At 48.3% G+C, this 17,403-nt stretch overlaps 4 protein-coding genes across 4 annotated transcripts; 3 read left to right on the forward strand and 1 right to left on the reverse strand.

The window, feature by feature from the left end:
- Nucleotides 1-20: 20 nt before the first annotated feature.
- Nucleotides 21-2,249, forward strand: F4817DRAFT_67790 (Peroxin-3). The gene is made up of 3 exons (XM_049307756.1): nt 21-412; nt 483-862; nt 931-2,249. Exons 1-3 carry the CDS (start codon nt 255-257, stop codon nt 2,073-2,075), a joined length of 1,683 nt encoding a protein of 560 aa, XP_049160268.1. The 5' UTR covers nt 21-254; the 3' UTR covers nt 2,076-2,249.
- Nucleotides 2,250-2,636: 387 nt separating this feature from the next.
- F4817DRAFT_67795 (snare-like protein) lies at nt 2,637-3,799 on the reverse strand. Its single transcript, XM_049307757.1, has 3 exons — nt 3,533-3,799; nt 2,996-3,448; nt 2,637-2,765 (listed from the first exon to the last, which is right to left on the reverse strand). Exons 1-3 carry the CDS (start codon nt 3,573-3,575, stop codon nt 2,662-2,664), a joined length of 600 nt encoding a protein of 199 aa, XP_049160269.1. The 5' UTR covers nt 3,576-3,799; the 3' UTR covers nt 2,637-2,661.
- Nucleotides 3,800-4,588: 789 nt separating this feature from the next.
- F4817DRAFT_314823 (Pkinase-domain-containing protein) lies at nt 4,589-7,138 on the forward strand (the record flags this gene model as incomplete). Its single annotated transcript, XM_049300457.1, has 7 exons — nt 4,589-4,767; nt 4,897-4,978; nt 5,037-5,186; nt 5,252-5,645; nt 5,705-6,120; nt 6,170-6,307; nt 6,368-7,138. The coding sequence occupies 7 exons, from the start codon at nt 4,589-4,591 to the stop codon at nt 7,136-7,138; spliced, it is 2,130 nt and encodes a 709-aa protein (XP_049160270.1).
- A 6,925-nt stretch (nt 7,139-14,063) lies between these two features.
- F4817DRAFT_68019 (serine/threonine-protein kinase hal4) lies at nt 14,064-16,323 on the forward strand. Its single transcript, XM_049307758.1, has 2 exons — nt 14,064-16,026; nt 16,093-16,323. Exons 1-2 carry the CDS (start codon nt 14,692-14,694, stop codon nt 16,222-16,224), a joined length of 1,467 nt encoding a protein of 488 aa, XP_049160271.1. The 5' UTR covers nt 14,064-14,691; the 3' UTR covers nt 16,225-16,323.
- The last annotated feature ends 1,080 nt before the right edge of the window (nt 16,324-17,403 follow it).

Raw genomic sequence — 17,403 nt, forward strand, 5'->3', positions numbered from 1 at the left:
TCGCGCGCTTGGACCGAGGCACACGTCAGAACCGAACCTTATTAAATGTAATTTCCAGGTGAACGGACTGGCTGCAGGTTGGCTGCATACCTCAACTCAAAAGCTCCCCCCAGAGCCTTCCAATACAAGCCTTCCAATGCTAAGGTCAATGAATATATAATATATATCTCAAAACGCCAAAGCCTATGTACTAAAGCCCGTTGATTCTATTTCCGAGGTCTTCCACCCCCTCGAACATTCTTCAGGGGCCCAGCATGATATCAGCTACACGGCGATGGCTCCGCCGTAACAGAACCCCAATAGCCATTGGTGCTGGTGTCATTGGCGCTGGCTACTTAGCCACTCAATATGTCTTGAACAGGATCAACGACGCGCGTGAGCGCATGAGCAGCGATCGTATCGCGAAGGAGAAGTAAGATCGCGTTGTCATTGTCACAGCCTCCTTCGGGAAACCACGAATAAACCCTCTAACAATCCCCTAGCCTTCGACGTCGGTTCGAGCAGAACCAGGAAGACTGCACCTTTACAGTTCTAGCATTGCTGCCGACCGCGACTACGAATATACTCGAGACCATGAACACCGAAAGGATCACGCTCGAGATTCAGCAGATGAAGGGCAGCAAGGCTCTGCGTAATGGTGGCGAATCGTCAGCTGCACCTCCTAGCATTGCTGATACTACTTTAACCGAGGAAGAGGGAAAGAGTATCGCGAGTTTACCGAGCGAGAGTGGCGTATTTACCAGCCAGATGACAATATCGTCTGTGTCCATTGCAGGAGATGGCTCCCAAGATGGCGGTCAGCAGTCTGTACAGAGATTGAGAAAAACGAAGAGACAGCTATGGGATGATTTAACAATAAGCTGTGAGTCCCCTTTTCGAAAACAATTCAACCTATGCTCTCTATTTTTAGGCTAATTACTGTTTCCCTAGCAATAACACGTGCTTTCACTCTCGTATACACTTTGGCCCTTCTTACTATGCTCACGCGGGTCCAACTTAATCTCTTGGGACGACGTAGCTACTTATCAAGCGTAGTGTCTCTAGCAACAGGAACAGCACAGTCGACAATAAGTTTAGAAAATAACGATGATGACAACACGGAGCACACATACGGTAGCGACTTTGAGACGAACCGGAAGTACCTGACCTTCAGCTGGTGGCTGCTGCACCGTGGCTGGGTTGAGATCATGGAGAACGTTGAGGGTGCCGTTCGCGAGGTCTTCGGACACCTTAGTCCCCGTGACCTGCTAAGCTTCGACACCTTCTCACAGCTTACGCTCGAGGTCCGTAAGAAGATGGAGAGCAGGCCAGAAGAGACCAGCGAGTCGAGGCCGGGCTCCAAGTGGTTGCCATTCCTACTGCCCCCTACTAAAATGGAAGACTTTGTCCTCCGGGAGTCGGGTGTCTTGGGTGACAGCACAGCGGCGTCTGCTCAACCGGACGGTTCATCGGCATCGGCATCGGCATCTGCATCTTCGGAGACGCCACTCCGTCGTCTCCTCGACGAGACCTCGGACCTCATCGAGTCTCCTCCCTTCACGCGCGTTTTGACGCTCCTCCTCGACGCTGGTTTCTCTACTCTCCTATATAAGAAAGTACTGCCAGGCGCCTTCCAAACACCAGGAACACCCTTCACCACCCCTCCCTCGACAGACTTAGGAGCGCTAGTCGGTCAGCAGGCGGCCGTGAAGGCTGCCGGCTCAAAGGTTGTTCTACTACCTAAGATCCTATCGGTTCTCACGCGACAGGCCCACGCCATCGGCAATGGCATGCCCAACGAGTACCTACAGGAGATGGAGCAGGTACGCGACCTAGAAGCCTTCGCAGCCGTGGTCTATTCAAGCAACTGGGAGAACGAGATCCAGGACTCGGAGAACCTAGCTGCGGCGCGGGCCGCTGACGAGACGACGAGCAATAGCAATCTGCATGTACCAGAAGGCAGCATCGTGGGTCGGTTCTCGCAGGTCTCTACTCTAGGCGAGGAGAGCATGGTCATGGTCGACCCGTCGCAGTCGCAAATCTCGCAGACGCAGTCCTCGTTCGAGACGGCATGGGAGCGAGCGACGGATCAGTAAAAGTTAGAAGGTGGGCGGCATGGCATGATAAAACATGATTACAATGTGGACTGTGGGTACTGGTGTAATTACCAGCTATAACGAAATGAAATGCACATCGTTGGATCATGCAAGGAGGGACATAATGGGGTTGGATTTTTTTTTTTGTTTTGTTTTTTGCGATGATATATCATAGCGCGTGTATTACGACTGCCGGCTTTTCAAGCAGCTTTATATAGAGGGCTACATACATGTATATACATGTACCAGTACTGCGGATATCGAAGCTTCAAGTAAGCCTCTCGATTCCGGAGGAGGTTTAATGATACCATCTCCAGCTCTTAGCTCCGATACCTTGTTTTGCAGTTTATGCTAACTCCAAATACTTCGTCCGCGTGTACGCGGTGCCGGAAAAGCGATGCGCCTCTACGCTATCCCTCTACCCGCCCGCATATCCTCTCTCTTCTGGGACACTTATCCCCAGCATTGATTAGTTCTTCAGCCTCTAGGCCGATCAGGAATAAACTGCCTAAGGGCCAAGCTCACTCCCTCGGTTAACTAAGGCCGGTATTATACCACGCTGTCTATTCTATATCGTAGCACACCGTCACATTAAGCCTCTAACAAACTTATCTAGCCCCATCTCGAACATCTCGTTCCGCACGCCTTCGCCGCCTTTGTGCTCGGCTGGTGAGAGGGGGTTCTTGACGACTAGGACGTAGTGATGTTAGCATTATTCGGTTTTCAGGGATATGGCGTTCCTTTATCCAGCTCTTTCTTATAATCTCACGACTTCAATGATATCGTAGCTAGATATCTTCAAGTTGTCTCTTGACCCAAACCAAGACCGGGACAAGTCTCTCCCTTGCTTGTCTCTCCCCGCCACATCCTTACGTATCTAAAACACCACAAAAAGTAAAGAAGATCCGGACTAGACTCACCGTACTCGACCCAGAGGTTAATATAAATCTGGTGCAGGACGTTGCGCATGCTGAGGGCGCCGGGCTCGGTGAGCATGGCGAAGCGCAGGTTGGTCGGGGTCTCGTAGTAGTGCAGCTTGTAGTGGGCGGTGCGGAAGGCGATGAAGGCGTCGTCGTCGCCGCCGAGCTTGCGCACCATGTTCCGCAAGCTGAACACGGTGCCGAAGATCAGCTTCGCGTCATTCTCGTTCTTCCTCCGGGTGATAGCTGCGGCAGCGGCGGCGGCGGCGGCGTTTGCGGGGGGGTTCGTCGTTGATGGGGGTGCGGAGGACGGCCCTGTTGTTATGGTGGTCGTTGTTGTTGTTGCGGCGGCGAGGGACGGAGGCGGCTGTTGCGATTGGGGCCGCGATGGGGGCGGGCCGGCGATGCTGGATGAGGGCCGGGGGACCCAGAGCTTCGAGTATACGCACTCGGCTGCGCGGTGTTTGGGGATTAGTTAGGTATTTACATAATAGAGCTAGGGCTACGTGTAGCCATCCAGGATCGAGGTAGTCTCACTATGGCGGTCGAAGATGTAAAACGAATAGACCTGTATAGGCATGGCTGCTAGTAGCTAACTCCAGCGCGGGTCGCAAGCTGGGGAAATCACATGCCCGTGACGGACGGACGAGAGTGGGATAGGGACTGAACTGGACTGGACTGGCTTTGCTTGTTGCTGTTGCGGTTTGACGATGCAGGTGCTAAAAATAATGGGAACAACTATTACGAATTGGGAATTGGGAATTGGAACGGCGGCCGGCAAGTCGGCACATTTTACAATCTACATACGCACTTGAACCAATATTTGCGGGCCGGTCTAGGGAGGGTCTAGCCTTCTTGCCTTGAATCTTCAGAGCAAGACTAAACTTGCCTTACCTTACAGTAGCACTTACAGTAGCGTTTGCTATCAACTAATGTACATGTAAGACATCTAAAAGTACCTAATATTTTAGTTATTTTTAACTAGTTAACTACCTACCTAACTAATAAAACATTGAAACTACATACCATCAACCACGTAGCAATTGGAAAAGGGGCCACCGCCCAGGTTCCATTCTCAACAAGTGTTCCTATTTCATTCAATTACCGGCATTATCCATTTAGGTATTCAGCTGTTCAAGGGTCGAGCATGCTGTCGTGTGTCAAAACGTGTCTGCCAAAGCTCTTATCTTCCAGTTGTTAGCCCTGTAAACACCTCGAGCCCCAGCGGGGATGTGATGCAGCAGCAGCAACAGGGGTCATGGAAGTGCAGTTGGGGGCCATGATTCGCCCAATCGCCGAATTAGCTGCTTTTGGGCTGAACCTCTTTTGAAATCCATTGTGCCGGGGTCCGGGTGAGTGAGAAGAAGGAATGGTGCAGAAAGATACCTAACCGTTGCATATGTAAAAAGCCATCATTTCTACTGTTTTACCTATCTAACATTTAGCTTTTTACTGTTCATGTTTCTCTAGTTCTTCCTCTCTTATTTATGTTAACAAATTACCTAACATAGAGAGTCATGCGCTAAGAACAGAGTCGACTCTTCAATATCTGATGTTCGTCATTCCCTCGAACGGATAAACGAAACCGCCACGATGCACACCTCATCTAACACAGCCTCGGCCACCTCTACGCCAGCGCCTAAGGAACTTATCGAATCAGGAGGATTCGAAGAGCGACTATTCGATAGCACGCATAGCTTGCCCCTGTCTCCGCATATTACGATCCAGCAAGATGCGGATGGGTTCAATCGACCGTCCTTTGCCCCTCACTTGTGAGTCTTGGAAGCATATTATATAAGTCGAGACTTCGCTTCGCCGGGTTTGCCCCGCGATTTGTCTTGGCCGTCTAGCGGATTGTATGTATGTGGATGTGTGGCTAAGACATCGAACGCTTCGCCTAGGTCTGCACCGCCCGACGTATCTCATTTCCAAAGCCCCATGAGGCATCACAGGCGGACGCCGTCTCAGCATCGCGAAGTGAAGGTCCGTAGAGAAAGGGATGAAACCTACTACGCCGTCGTGAACTGAGATCCCGTCGCAGGAAACCCTCAATGCCAAGACCGAGTATACGAACGATGAGACAGATGGTAGGTCGCAACAGACCATCAACCAATACACCATTCGAGAGGAGATTGGAAGAGGTTCCTACGGTGCCGTACATCTTGCTACCGATCAATTCGGAACCGAATATGTAAGCGCACGCGGCCGGTTTCGGGTTCATGGGTTCATGAAGCCATCTAACCACTCCTCGCATAGGCTCTTAAGGAATTCTCAAAATTGCGCCTCCGAAAACGAGCCCAGTCGAATATCTTAAGAAGACCCGAAGGTGGGAGGCCGCGATCACTTGGTCCGGGACAGGGTCTTTACAGCGCCCACAGAAAACAACTCAGCCATCATGAAATTGCCGAAGCAAAAGATGCCCTCTTTCTAATACGAGAGGAAGTTGCTATAATGAAAAAGCTCAACCATCCTAACTTGGTACAGTTATTCGAGGTATTGGATGACCCTGAAAACGACTCCTTATACATGGTCCTAGAAATGTGTAAGAAGGGCGTTGTTATGAAAGTCGGTTTGGACGAGCAAGCAACTCCCTACGACGATGAACAATGTCGTTTATGGTTTCGCGATCTCATCTTGGGCATAGAATACCGTAAGTTCATATCAAGGTACGGGTCCTGTCGCATGTCCACTAACTTTATATTATCTTAGTACACGCTCAAGGTATTATACATCGTGATATCAAGCCCGACAACCTCCTACTAACAGAAGACGATGTACTCAAGATCGTCGACTTTGGAGTGTCCGAGATGTTCGAGAAACCGGGTCACATGATGACCAGCAAATCTGCAGGCTCTCCTGCTTTCTTACCGCCCGAACTTTGCCAAGCCAGGCATGGTGATGTACCGGGCAAACCAGCGGATATATGGTCCATGGGGGTTACTTTGTACTGCCTCAAATATGGTGGACTACCTTTTAAGCGGGACAATGTGCTGGACATGTATGATGCGATCCGTACCGAAGAAATTCGGATACCCTCCGACCACGAAGATCCAAACTTCGTAGATCTCATCACCAGGATACTAGATAAGAACAACGAGACAAGACTGACTTTACGAGAAATAAGAGTAAGTCCACCCATCCCCAGTCTTAAACAATCAATACTAAATCAAGCAGAATCATCCTTGGGTCACAAAAGGAGGCACTGATCCTTTGCTCTCCGAAGAAGAAAACTGTTCAGATGTGATAGAGCCGCCGAATGCCCTGGAAGTTAACCACGCATTCACGCAAAAGATGGACCACCTGATGTGTGTGGTAAGAGCTACCTGTCCCCATAATACCCATTGTCAAAGACTTACCTGAGTTCGACCTTAGTTGAAAGCAATTCGCCTGTTTAAGGGTCTCGTTTCTAAAAGTCGAGTTACGACGCCCGAGATTAAAGTACCTCAAATATCTCACGCGCCAGAACCCGTACAAGAGGCCATTCCGCAAGATACAGAAACAACCACACCCTCGATTGCAGAAACCTCGACCATCGCGCAATCGACACGTCAAAGATCGATCGCGGAAGAGGCTGCGGAGCTTGTCAAGCAGCGCAGGGCTTTCCTTGCAGCTCAAAAGCACGCATTGACTCACCCACTGGCATCGCCCGGGGCAGAAGAGAAGGGCCATGCTCACGACATAACGGATAGGGCACCGCTTTTCTTAGGTATCGGCACGGGAGGACACGACGGATTCACTGCCTCTGAGACTGCGGCTGACATCGTGTCTGACTCGCCTACCGGTATCGATTTTGATATCTATGACCGTGCTTTCGAGACGGAAATCAAACGTATCCGTTCCGATAAGAAGAAAGGCCGGGCTAGGACCTATCTCACGAAATTTGTAGGGCCTCAAGAGAGGGGCAAGTATACCAGCGACGATTATATGGTATTGGAAGCTTCGAAGTCACCAACCTCCGGTTCGCCAGCTTCAGGAGGGGAGTTAAATTTTATAGACAGGACGATAGAGCGTGTGGACCGGGAGGGGCATGAAGTTCAGGACGGTGCTAGGAAGGCATTCGATGCCGCCAAAGAGACAGGACATAGGTTCGCGAACCTAGTCATGGCCGCAACCAAGGACCTAAAGGAAAAGAATACGAACTAGAAGTACCTAACGCTTAGTGAGCATTCCGAAGTCTCCGGGCGGGACGAGCAGCGTAAGGAGGAGGCAAAAAGGGGTTATGATATTTCGTATTCAAACCGTCACGATATGACGCGTCACTCGCTCGCGAGTAGTTCCCCTCTAGGTTGTTAGTATATCCACCTGGGTAATAACAGAAGCAAAGGACGATAGAAGCGCCGTTGCGTATATGTAATCAAGCAGAGCGGGCGTTTCGGACTAGGACGGAAAGACAGGAAAAAGTGGATTTGGGACGGACGGAAACGATTGTCGGTTCTCACCACACTCTCAAATAATAATTCTAGTATTGCGCGGGTTCGCGGGATTGCATGTGATAGGAGAGTATAGGAGACAGGTTAAATAGGTAGGTAGGTACCTAACCTAGACGAGACACTATTCTACATAATGAATGCTACGCGGGTGAGAAGTCATCTAGGTATCAGGTTCGACCAGCCATTATGGTGTCGAGGTATCTACCTATGTAATCCAAGCACTTAATAAGATAGGAGGTAGCCAATAATCAAGCTACAGCGTGGTAGTATCTAGGTACACGTACCCGCCGGGGAATTGATGGGTTGGATTGGCTTTCCATTGCTAAAACTCGGATGTAGCTACCGAAGGGAGTTTGAGAGCTGTTGACTTATTTGGGGCATAACTATGTGAACCACATTTATTATTCTATTTGTCCACCACGCGTACTCACCCACTTACCTAGGTACCTACCTATACCTACCCTTCTCTTCTGTATGTATGTATGTGTGTCTAGCCCCTGGACAAGCAGAGTGATGATACGTATGTACTGCGTAGCATATGCATGGCATGCACACCATCGCGTTACTTGCAGAGGGTTCCCTCGTTGCCGGTTTGAGAAATACTTGCTCAACCTACTTACATACATATGTAGTAGTTGACCTCCCACGTAGGCATGTATATATATATGTATGTTCCGTATAGGTTGGTATATAGGTACCTAGATATATTGATGGATATATTGGCACCGCATGCAGATAGACGCCGTTCCTCACCGCGGGAATAAGCTAGCTCAACTTCCCGCACCTCGGTGCTTGTACATAGTATACGTGGTATACATAGCGTTGACCTAAGAGAAGAGCAACACGGAAGGAAAGGAGGGGAGACAACTGGACAGCCGGCCAGCAGGGAATGTACGTAGGCAAGCCAAAGAAAACGCGAGGTTTCGGGCACGTGTAGGAATTGATGAATATAGTAGGCTAAAAAAAGGGGGAAGACACGATGTAGGCTACGTTGGCGAGGCTGGCGGATGTCTTTGAAGCGGTCATACACCGCTAATCATCCATTTGGCTATCAATCGCCGATATGTCTCATAATAGGGACAGACAGGGGGCAAGGCTGTTTATAGAGATGAGGGATATAGAGATCGATCTAGCTTTTTATTAGTAGGTATTCCGGGGGGAGGGGGGTATCCAATATCAAACTTGTCTAGGTTATTTGTTTGTTTTTATGTGCTTGCTTGTCTGTTGGAAGAAGACTCACAACTATGTAAACCCTAGGGCTATCGTCCGCCTCGTGTTTTGGAGACTGGAGACGTCCCCTCCGCCCCTCCTATGCTATCCTTTTCATCTCCCCGTTTCCCTCTATCTGCTTCTACTCCTCTTTTGTCCTGTACCGCCTATGCATGCCTGTGAGGTATGTATAGGAGGTAGGTAGGTATCTATGTAGTTGGTTAGTTAGTTCGAAAGTAACCAACTCCAAAGCCCTACTCTACCCTCTTGAGGTAACCTAACCCCAGGTTTCTTTACTGCCGCACCACACACCAAAAAGAAAAAAGAAGCCGGCCCCGTTAAGCGAGACAAATCTAGATCCCCCGTCAAGCCTGGCCTTCTTCTGGCACTTTCGGCCGGTGATTCCAACGAACCGAGTACAGACCTTGGCGCCGCGCCCCTTTTTATTTGATTGCAGACCCGTTTGCTCGAAATCTTGATTGTTGTCTTGCTTGGCTTCGGCAATTGATAACCGGGGTGGGAGCGGCCCGTCGCAAGAAAACGCCAACACTTAAAGTGAACGTATCTAGAAGGCTGCTCGGTCAATCAGCTAACGAGATATTCTCACCGTACAAGACTCCGCAACCCCCCCTTTTCCATATCCCTGACCTCCTTCGTAGACTTCTTTACCTTTCGGGGATTACCTTACCAGCCTGAAACATCGATATCCCACGTTTTTAAACCTACGTAAGGATACACCGACGCTCCCGCACATATTTTAAGATAGATATGGGGACGAGGGATTTATTGAGGCGATAGCCGCAACCCGCATGGATGGCTACGCCGATGATTGGGTCTTGTCCCTAAATAGGTAGCAAGTAATCCGTATGATATAAAGCTATCCCGCATATGACGCCACTAAGCGACCGTACGACTAGCAGGGGACTGAAATACCCCCTCTGATCCCCTGCTCCTTAACATCTCAAAGAGGTGTTCTATGGTTGTATATCCCCAGGTTTTCCCGTCTCTCCATGTATGTGAATGGCATGGGATACCACTATACTATACGTGTGACGATCGAAGCGACTGGATAGCACCCCTAGCATTTAGAACCAGTCGATAATTTCCCCGGTAATCTCGTCTGAATTAATTGCGCCGTGTGGGTGCACAACAAAGGCCGGTTGCTTTTCACGTTACCATCTGATGTTATAATGACTGGACAGGCTCAAGATGGAAACCCTATCCGACATATCGAGGAGCCTTGATTGATAAGGAGACCGGATAGGCGCGCCTTCTTACTACGCCTTTACGGTACCCGTCATTATTCGCGATACCCCGTATCTAAGCAGTCGATGATGATGAATATTCTTTTTCTCAAATCACTCCGCAGAAGAGTGAGAGAACATCAAATTCAAAGTATTGCTTACCCGGTACGAGCGGTGTGACCCAAGATGCGAATTCGGAGGTTTCCAGCTCAACCGTAGGAGTCGGCAGGTTAGATAGGGGAAGTATAAGCAGTCCTGAACATCATTACCTGAGATGCATGGCGAATAGAAAGTGAACTGGTATAAAATTGGAATGATGCTCAGGTTGGGAACGGGGAGCCGTATGCTTTGCGGCGTAAATTAGGTTAGTAGCATCGAATATGGCCATAGTGATCGGCACAGAACGCATCGTGCGACATGTGGTTTAGGTATCGGGATTCTAGGCATCTGATCTTCATTGCATGGTGGCCAAAAGCCTTGGCATTGATATCTGTCTGCTTCGGGTTTGTCGATGGACACGTAAGAATTTCGTTGTTAGTTTTTCTTTTTTTTCTTTTTTCTTTCTTTCTCTTTTCCCTGCGAATGCGCCGTCGCGGATGCGGGACGCGCAGGATGGTTGCAGATGAAGGAACGGCCACTTGACAGGGACGTATTAGACGGCCAGTTGCTGCTGATGGGATGATCAGATAATGCGTGTTCCCGACATCGTTTTACGTCCATATGCATTAATTCGCAAGGATGGATGAAATATGTACGCTGGTTGGATTGACATCCTAATTTGTTAGATGTGGACAAGCTTCTGTTTACCTAGGTAAGCTGGTGAAATTGTGAAAATCAGATTCATGACGTCAGCCACCAAAGCAGTAATGAATCCGGGAAGACAATTCGAGCCGAGGGACAACCGCTAGGAATCATGTTCAATGTGAACTGCCCCGATGTTTTCCTATAGAACATCGTGGTTGACATTGATAACTGCAAATTGGGGCCAAGAGCCAATCATTCCAGTAATCAAGGCCGCACACGAGATCTCAGTTTTCCCGAGTAGATCGGAATAAGTTTCTGTCATAACTTGCCAACCCCTCCCAAACTCCTGGGTCCAATTGAGATCTCATCTAGTCGAGAGCCAAGTCTCGGTAGCCCTACGACATACCTGTAGTACACGTAGGGAAACTTCCGGACGTCAGAACCGATTCGGGGCGGAAACCTACCTAGCTACCTAATCCACCCATTTTATGTAATCGTATACGCGGATATGCAGCTGCTGTGGAGGCTGTTTGGAGGCCTCCTAGGTGATAATAGGCCAAAGAGAAAACCGAGGGAGCGAAAGGGAGGGAAGCTTGGCATATGGGTGGAACAGCTCCGGCCCGCATAAGAGAGTGGAAAGCTTTCGTGCTCGGCTCGGTTATGCATGTACTACCTATAGCTTTAGCTACAGCTGTAAGCTGCCTAGGTAGGTAGGTATGTATGTAAGTATGAAGAAGAAGAAACTTTCGACCATTCATGACTGGCCTGCTGCAGCAAGGATAGCAATATGTACAGTGACCCACCAAAACAGTAGTCAAGGTTCTGTAAGCAGCAGAGCAGTAACAGTACGGAAAGAGGAAATAATTATGACCCTTTTACTAAATCATCGACGCATACATATCGGGGCTCCCCTGTCTGTACCTACTGAAGCAATACCTGTCTGTACCTAGAAGCAGCAGGATACATGTATGTAGTAATAGTGGACAAGCTTGTAGCGGTGAGCGTATCCGGATTGGTTATGTTGTGCGTTTAGAATGGCGCCGAGTTCAAGGCGATCGATAGTCATGAATACTCGTAATATGTGGTCTTAGTGCGGCGTAGCCGAGCTAATAGATTGCAGCACGAAGGCGGTCCAGATCTAGTCGTTCCAATATCTCCTTGTTAGGTTTCTAGTCTTAGTCGAGGGCGGGAAATGCCTCATCCAGTACACGTAGTCAGCGGCAGAAAAAAAAATCTTCATGCAACGCTCAGATAACAGTTTGTGATGCTCCCGTAAGCTACTGCAATCAGTTAGATAGGATGTCGTCCTTCCGAGGTGGGTATGGTGCCATTTCGAATAAGGTTCCTTTGATGTACAGTCGGTAGTCGGACAGAAACCTTGAGGATGAAATATATAGAGTAGTACTAGGATAAAAGAAAAGAGGTAGAAATGCGTGACACATGGGTTCCGTCATAGGAAAAGAGGGTACCTAGGTATCTTAAAAGAGCAGGAAAGCTAAAGTGTCTTTATTTGGTGAAACGAAACGATAAAACCGATGATAATATTAGACTTTTATTTAGACTAGGCGGAGCGGTAGAGCTCACGAGATAGATCGGAACAGGAGTGTCAGTCGGGAATAATCGTTGTTAATCTGGCATGAGGCTCTTTGTCAACTAGGCGGGTTGGATGACCTCGTGGCATTCTCGATACAACACAACATATGCCTTGGTTAATTAAGCGAGGGTGGGAATATTATTGTTCTTTCGTCTTATTAAGGATGGGGGGTTAAGGGGGGATGATGAGAGGTCGAAGGGTAGTAAATGGGTAGTAAATGATCAGATTGACTTAGATGGACGATTCGGAAGGGATGGATCGTGACACGACGCTCTTTCACTTAGATGCGAATAAGGCTACCCATCTATACATCTATACCTAGGTACCTACCTACCTTAAGGTAGCCCGCGCATGCAGATTCGAGATTGCCTACTGGGGAACTAAAAGCCCACCAATTGTAGCTTCTGCAGTTCCTGTTACGTGCAGATGCTTCTATCGTACATAGTAGTTGCGACCTCTCGCGTAACCGCTTTATACTGGGGTAGATATGTACTGGATACGGGTCCCTCGGGTTCCCTCTTACGGACAGGCAGGTAAGACTTTAACTTTAGGAGGTAACCACAGCTTAAGTAAAAAGGAGCACATCTTTAAGTTTTCATTTTGAGACGCGGCCTTACATTTATATAAGCAATACGGAATATATAGTGTTACAATTAATATTTAATTACCAAATGATATTCACTTACAGGCTAGACAATACATGTATTGTGCATCTGAGGTGCGTCACTCGTCCCGCAGCTGGGCCTACCTAGGGTTAACTAGTCCCGGGTACATACGTACAGTACCCAAATAGGCAATGCAAGTTACATGTAAGGAAGCGTCAAGCTGACTACCTCAATGTATAGCCTACATAGCTTTTCCTAAAGTAAAATTTAGGTAAGCTGTTAAATACGATGTATAACAGCAACGGGAAGGTATTGTGTACAGCCATACAGCCGTACAGCAGAAACCATCCCACTCATTAGCATGCATCCCGCGCTGTATTGGTCATACCTACATAGAGATATGATCACCTTCACCTTTCCTTACTTAATAGTAGAAAAGTTATCTCGCTGGTTTTCCCTGCATAACGCAAGCGTATCAATTGTATATATATACATAGAAGATACGGACAGATACGAATACAAAACCCTGACATCACCTACACCGCAGAGCGTCCAATACCCTTTTTTCTGGCCCTCCTTTCTCGCGAGCAACAATCAATCGGTTCGTTCCTAGAATTAAAATAAAAAAATCCGTCTGGTTTATTTGCGGCCTCTCTCCACTTGGATCGATTCAATCTGGCTTCCCACGAATCTTAATTCTAGCTGCTTCCGTCCTCCTCCGCGCGCACTCCCTTTGGTCCTGGCTTCTGACAATGACAGTCTTCACTTCGTTAAAACGTAGTCCAGTTAGCCATCGCCCGCGCCTCCTCTAACATTAGCTGGAACCCTTCCAAGGTTCCTATCGATTCGCCTATAAGAAAATCATCATAACGTTGCTGTTGTCCAAAGCCGGCTCGTTGGCGACGTGCTCCTCCTACCTTGAACTAGAACTGAAACTGAAACCAAACCATCATCGTCATCATTATCATCGTCATCTCTGAATCTCTCTCCCTTCTTACCTGCGTGACTTTACCCACACCACCCGCCACCTGTTAGATCGTTAGATCCCCCTTACTGCTGCCAAAAGAAGATACCTACATGTAGCTTAGCCAGCTGCCAGCTGTACCGACATCTTCTAGGCACCGTCCTGCTCAACTGGAACTCGACATTAGCGCTAAAAGACAAGGCTTAAAACTTTATCTAATATTTCCACGCTATTCATCAGGGGGACACAAACAATACCTCTACCTTACGTTTAAAGCCTCTTTTTTAATTCTGCATTTCAAGACTTATTTATGAGCTACTTATTTATTTATTTCTCCCTCTCCCTCTCCCTCTCCCGCGTTACCATCCACACGAATACCGGACCTGTCTCCAGATTCCAACAGGATTCCAACAGCTCTCCAACAGCAAACCTGCACCATAACCACTTTTAATAATTCAGACGACCTAAACTCTGCAGCGCCTAGAGCTAGACTACTAGTATCGCACTACTAGTATCGCACTACTAGATTACGGTAGCCCAGTTCGCCTCCCCACACTCTTGCCCTGCTTTGATTATTAACTTTCCTGTCACTGGAAACTACAAATTGCCATCCACCCGCTTCTAATTAATTTCCCTTTCATTCTCGCTTCCCTATTGCGAAAATCCCCCAAACGCGATCAAAGCTGTTTTGCAATCCGTCTTTAGTGTCGCCAACACTTGGGCGCAGCCCACCAAGGCGACCTCGAGCCGCCAACCAACCTTCTCGATTCGCCGAACTGACCCATCTCTCTCTCCACGCCGTTTCTCCGTCGCCAAGTCACCTTTTTCCTATTCGAGACTTGATCCATAACTACACGCCCGCCCTAGTTAATAACGAACTCGCATCACCAATTACCAATTTCAGAAATGTCGAGCGCTTCGGAAAAGACGGTCTCTCCCAGCGCCTCCAAGCAATCTTCCATAAAATCCGTCGAACTTTCCACGCGATCTCCGAAATTACGACCACAAAATGGGCAACCCATTGGCGACGCTTCTCATGCCGAGGCTCAGCCGAAGCAACCCGAGAAGGCTTCCATCAAGGACAGGTTAACCCGAATGTTTTCCAATAGGGACGACATGACCCGATCCGCCCTTCTCGATACAACGCAACCATCTAAGCGCATCGTTCCGAGTCCTTCTCCTAGCCAGACTGGTGTTAGCACACCCTCAAAGCCAAGCGGATTGACTCGTAAACCATCCTCTGCTGATCCGCCTGCCGCATCTAAACCAATACACTACCAGCGATTTGTTGCGAATCCAGACGTCCCTGGCGGCCATGAACACCATCTCAAGGGTAGCAAGCGACAAGAGAAACTCTCTGATATGTGGAAGTCTCTACTTGGGAGAAAGCAAGACCAGCCAGCAGAAGCTGATTTGTCCTTGGTCTCCAGTTGGGTTGACACCCTTAAGCAGGAGAAAGAGTCACTGGCCGGCGACAAGAGAGGAGGTCCAAACCAGAGCATTACTCTAGTCGAGAAGTATGGCAAATGCCAAGAGGTGGTGGGTCGTGGTGCTTTCGGCATCGTAAGAATATCGCATAAGAAGATGGAGAACGGAGAGAAGCTCTTTGCCGTTAAGGAATTTCGTCGTCGACCGGAAGAGACGGAGAAGAAGTATAGCAAGCGCCTGACGGCAGAGTTCTGCATATCTTCCTCTTTACGTCACCCTAATGTCATACATACACTAGACCTGCTTAAGGACCAAAAAGGTGACTATTGCGAGGTCATGGAGTATTGCTCCGGTGGTGATCTCTACACGCTCGTCCTCGCCGCTGGGAAGCTGGAGGTGATAGAAGCCGATTGTTACTTCAAGCAAATGATGCGCGGCGTTGAATACCTACACGAGATGGGAGTCGCACACCGCGATTTAAAGCCCGAGAACCTACTTTTGACGAGCCATGGTGCCTTAAAAATCACGGATTTCGGCAACGGTGAATGCTTCAGGATGGCGTGGGAAAACGATGCCCACATGGTGTCGGGTCTCTGCGGCTCCGCACCTTATATCGCTCCGGAGGAATACATCGACAAAGAATTCGATGCTCGTGCCGTTGATGTCTGGGCTTGTGGTGTTATATATATGGCGATGCGAACCGGACGACACTTGTGGCGCGTTGCCAAGAAGGACGAGGATGAGTTCTACGAGCGGTACCTCGAAGGACGCCGCGATGAAGAAGGTTATGGCCCAATCGAGTCATTACACCGTGTAAGTCTCCTTCGATTTTCTAGTAACTAGCTTATGGTTACTATAATCCTAACGAATAACATGAAGGCTCGTTGTCGCAATGTCATCTACTCTATCCTAGATCCCAATCCTACGCGACGTATCACAGCATCGCAGGTTCTCAAGTCCGAATGGGGCCGCGAAATTAAGCTTTGCAAAGCTGGCGAAGAAGGTCTCTAAGCGACGCTGCTCTTCATGAGCGGCGTCTCTTGACTAAGGGATGAACTTTCTATTGTTAGACCGATAACCGATCGCTACGGGCTGTTTCGTCCCTTTGGTGTCCTCAACTTTACAGAAGATGACGACCCTGATGTTCTTCGCCACCTTTTCGAGACTGCTTCGCTATCAGCCATATTAAAAGCATCAGTCAGACTCTTAATGACCCAGGTTTCCTTTCATCTTGCATGGTGTTCCGGTAAAATTACGATTTCCTGCATTTCGCTTTTATTCTCAAGTTCGTATTTTTCAGTATACATTTTAGTCTCGATACTTCGGACCACGGCACCAGGATTCCATCGCGCAGGCATCAAAACAGGATAGGTAATAGATGCGCCATGCGCACTGCGAGTGAGCGCCAACAGAAGCGGCTCTTATCATCCGTGTAAAAGGATAGAAGCATACTCGCATTTTTTCCTGGTCAGCTGCAAAGAAGGGAAAAGGAACTGGGCGGCTAAGCTGTGATTTTTTCCCCCTCTACGTTCGCTCGTTCGGTTAGCACGTCTTTAAGGGCAGATGTAATAGCTATGATCCGGTTTGTTCATTAGAGGACTCGGATTCAGAGCATTTTAGATAGGCGATTCAGTCCAAATTCTGAGGCTTGCCTTGGCGTCTCGTGTCTTGGGGGGTTGGAGGTTGGCATTTACCAGCGATGAAAGAGCCGTTCGATCCGTTTGATCCGCGACAGAGCGGTGATGTCTCCACAATATAGCACATTGCACGCACGGCAATTGTTCCATTTTCTATCCAAGCCAAGAGTGAAGATTCTTATTAGCGTATTGATTTGTTGTGGTCTTTTCCCTTGCGTGACAACATGAATATGTGTTGACTTGGAGCAGTTGGTGTATGCTAAGCAGGTCTGGTCAAAGAAGCATGGCGCATACGTCTAATAGACTGTACGGCAATGCCGGCTGGGGGTAAGCTTTAAAAGGTCAGGTTAAGGGGTATAAAAATATTGTATTATATTACTATTATGATTATATCGAGCTAGATTATAGAGTCTTGACTTATAGTAATGTTATGAATAATTACACTAGATGCTTTAACTCTTTCATATACCACCATAGGATCTAAATAGAGACTTTTAATACATATATTTTTACCCAGGTCCTTATTAGTTTAGTAATTGTCGAATGTAACCGT

The sequence above is a fragment of the Daldinia loculata genome (assembly GCF_022478755.1).
Source record: "Daldinia loculata strain CBS 113971 unplaced genomic scaffold F4817scaffold_17, whole genome shotgun sequence".
Lineage (NCBI taxonomy): Eukaryota > Fungi > Ascomycota > Sordariomycetes > Xylariales > Hypoxylaceae > Daldinia > Daldinia loculata.